At 32.1% G+C, this 3,568-nt stretch overlaps 1 protein-coding gene across 1 annotated transcript in view; it reads right to left on the reverse strand.

Annotated features, from left to right (window-relative positions):
• Positions 1-1,566: 1,566 nt before the first annotated feature.
• The window catches only part of LOC107726034 (receptor-type tyrosine-protein phosphatase mu-like), a 95,012-nt gene continuing 93,010 nt past the window's right edge, over positions 1,567-3,568 (reverse strand). Inside the window, exons 20-21 of the mRNA XM_016535507.1 lie at positions 3,239-3,374; positions 1,567-2,292 (exon numbers count right to left, since the gene is read on the reverse strand). Coding sequence (XP_016390993.1) covers positions 2,239-2,292; positions 3,239-3,374 — 190 coding nt within the window. The 3' untranslated portion in view covers positions 1,567-2,238. The remainder of the gene's footprint in view (positions 2,293-3,238; positions 3,375-3,568) is intronic.

A 3,568-nucleotide genomic window follows, 5' to 3' on the forward strand; every position in this document is an offset into this window, starting at 1 on the left:
TTGCTGGGTTTGTCCCTATTTTACCCAGCACTGGGTTGTATTTAACCCAGCATTTTTTAGAGTGTAGGTTTACTCACCCTCATGATGTTACTAGTGTGTTACAGTGATCACTGTCTGACAATAAAGCGTCATCACAGCAGTTCACTTGACTCATGCTCTTCTGAGTCACACAAAAGTCATTTTGAGTGAATCTTCTTCAGTTAAATGTGTGTCTGTTCCTCACGCAGAACTCTCATGTGGCTTCAGAAGATGTAGAACTACTGTTATGATGCAATTATTTGATGCATTTATCCACATTCAATTTCATTGTGTAAAAACGTTCCTCTAAATTTTCATTCAGAATCTTGTCCACATGATGGTGAGTAAATGATGACAATCTCATCAACCCTTTAAACTGTATGATTGAACCCTTTTATTATTCCCAGTTTCAAACTGCTGTAACTTCAATTTAAAAATCATGTCTTTGAATCATCTGATGAAAATCTTTGACTGAAGCCTTGTGTCATTTAATAAAGTTTTGGGTAACACTTTACAATACGGTTCCATTTATTAACTAAAATAATTCTAAAGGATTTATTAATCTTACTTAATGTGATTTTTAGCATTTACTAATACATTATTAAAATCAAATGTTGCATCTGTTAATATTATTTAATGGAGTTGAGCTAATATGAACACACTGCAAAAACGTCTTGTTTTTCACTACAAATATCTAAACATCCTTAAATCAAGAAGATACATTTTTAAAACAATAAATAAATAAATAAATGAATTAAAATTATTTTGGCAGTGGGGTCAGAAAAATAAACTTAATTCAAAAGGAAAACAAGATTCTTTTTCTGACCCCACTGGGAAATATTTGTTCTTGTTTTGAGAATAATTTTGCTTAATTTTAATAAATTTTTCAGAAATTAATACTTAATATCTTAAGTCATTTTGCATGTAAATGTATATTTCTTTAAAAATGTTTAGATATTTGTACTGGAAAGCAAAACTATATATATATATATATATATATATATGCAGTGCATCGAACAGTTGTATTCTTAACTAACATTAATAAATACTGTAACAAATGTATTGTTCATTGTTAGTCAATGCATTAACTAATGTTAACTAATGGGACCTTAATGTAATTTTTGATATAAATGCAATTGTTATGGGTTCATGGTAACCCTTTATATATAATGCATTAATTATGCCTTATAATGCATTGTATGATCTCATGAATAATGGTAATCACAGTTATAATGCATTATAATAATTATATATTCATTGTTACACCTTTAGGAAGTATAATGCATTAAAACACCGCAAAAAATCCTTCAAATATTATAATGCATTTTAACTTTGGTTACAGTTACTTATGAAAAGATATAGCGCATTACACGTAAAGTATTGCTGAATTCACTTTATAAACCTGTGTGAGATTTTCTACATGGACATTTAGCAAGATTTCGCACGGACAGTTAAACAAGTTCATGATCTCAAAAAACTAGAAAGAAATAGATATATTAGAGTAAATGCATAAACAAAGAAATAGATATATTAGAGTTATGAGCAGGCAGACGCTTGTTGATCCATTCAGTATATTTGATCATGTACAATATGAACTCAAGAACCAGTACAAGATGATTGTCCTGAATAAATATCACAGCACACCTCCAATATTTACAGCATAAACAAACAATATTAAAAACACAATAAAACCAAAGGAACAGATGCGTAAAGAGCGAGCGATGAGAAGCTTTGGATCGCGATGATGATGATCACGGCTGTGACGTCATTCATCCATATCTTATATTTAATATGTTATACAATTTACACCAAAAATACACTCGCGTCTCATTTATACAGCAGGAGCATTTCAGCCAATCACAGCAGACTCGCCTCATTAATATGCAAATTAGGCTCATTATAGTATTCATGAGGATGTCAGTGATCTGCTGCGTCGAGCAAATCTGTAAAAACCAGCAAATCGGCACTAATCTTGTGAATTCCTTCAGTGGATGGCAGACATCATCCAGACATTTCGCCGACTGAAACGAACGCAAAACACTTTCTAACGACGAAGCGTCAGGGAAAACCAACGGCAGCAGGATCAGAGGCAGGAGTCGAATCTGCTCTTCACAGTCTTGATGCATCCAGACGGATGAGGGTTCATTTTGAAGATATACAAGCCGACTGTACACACACTCACACACACACACACACACACACACACGGATGGTCGGTCCGTTAGCCTGAGTTCAGATACTCCAGCGCCACTTCATAGCAGAACTTGTACTGATCCTGCAGAAAGACACACAGAAAACACAACACTCATCACTACAGGGATTCAGCATGTCCAGCAGAAAGCCTGTTTTGTCATTATGCCACATAAAATAACATTAGGAAGTGCTAGAAGAATTATTTTATGAATTTTGATGATGAACTGATGACTCTGAACCAGTGTTATTTTAGTAGTTTTTGTTAATATTTTTGAATTTGTTCTCTTTTTTTTCATTTTCATATCAATAATATAATAATGTTTTTATGTGTTTTTGTCATTTTTATTATTTTTTCTTTCTTTGTTTCTTTCTTTCATTTTAAAATATGTCTGTTTAGTTTGTATACATTTTTATTCCAGTTTGAATGATTTTGGTACAGCAATGTATTTAGTTAAAATCGTATTAATTTTGTATTTTATATATATATAGTTTTTTTTTATTATTATTTATAATTATAATTTTTATAATTTTATTTCAGTTTTAGTTTTAGTTATTTTGATTCATCAACTTTAATTACAATGTTATTTTGTGTGCGTTTCATTCATTTTTCCTTCTTTTTTTATTATGTCTATATAGTTTTTAATACATTTTTATTTTAGTTTGTACATCAAGTTATTTAGTAAAAATTTTATTGGATTTGATTTGGTCTTTTTTTTCTTTCTTTTTTAAATGTCTATATAATTTTTTTGTATAATTTTTTAGTTTTATAATTCTTAAAGTGTTAAACTGATTGAAAATCATATTCTGAAATAAAATAAGTTTACTTTGATATTTTATTTCATTTCAGTTAAAGTTTTTTTTTTGTTTAAATCAAGTAACAAAATCTAACACAAATGTTTTTTAATGGTTTTAGTTTTAGTTAACTATAATAACCCTACTCTGTGCACAGTGCAGGTTTTGTCCAGAACTGATCCTGATGTTACGGAGATATTCTGCTCTGTGTGGCTCAGTGAGCTGTGAGTCAGTACCAGCAGATCCACCATGTTGGGCTTGTTGTTCCGCAGGGTTTTGACGGCGTTAAACACGTCGACCGAGCGCTGATGCCGCAGCATTTCACTCACGATACTGATGGCACAAAACGTCCCGCTGCGACCGCCGCCGTTCCTGACGGGACCAAAGAAAACACACTTAAAACAAAGACACCGGCTGTTCTGACTGCTGCTCAGTCAAGTCAATAAATGCTGTTACAGTCACGAAAAACAGATTCAGAGATTCACTGATCGATCAGAAACACAACACAAATCATCTTCTACTGTCTGCTGTGTGTGTGTGTGTGTGTGTGTGTGTGTGTGTGAGTG

Source organism: Sinocyclocheilus rhinocerous, unplaced genomic scaffold, assembly GCF_001515625.1.
Source record: "Sinocyclocheilus rhinocerous isolate Xijiao unplaced genomic scaffold, SAMN03320098_v1.1 scaffold1484, whole genome shotgun sequence".
Classification (NCBI taxonomy): Eukaryota; Metazoa; Chordata; class Actinopteri; order Cypriniformes; family Cyprinidae; genus Sinocyclocheilus; species Sinocyclocheilus rhinocerous.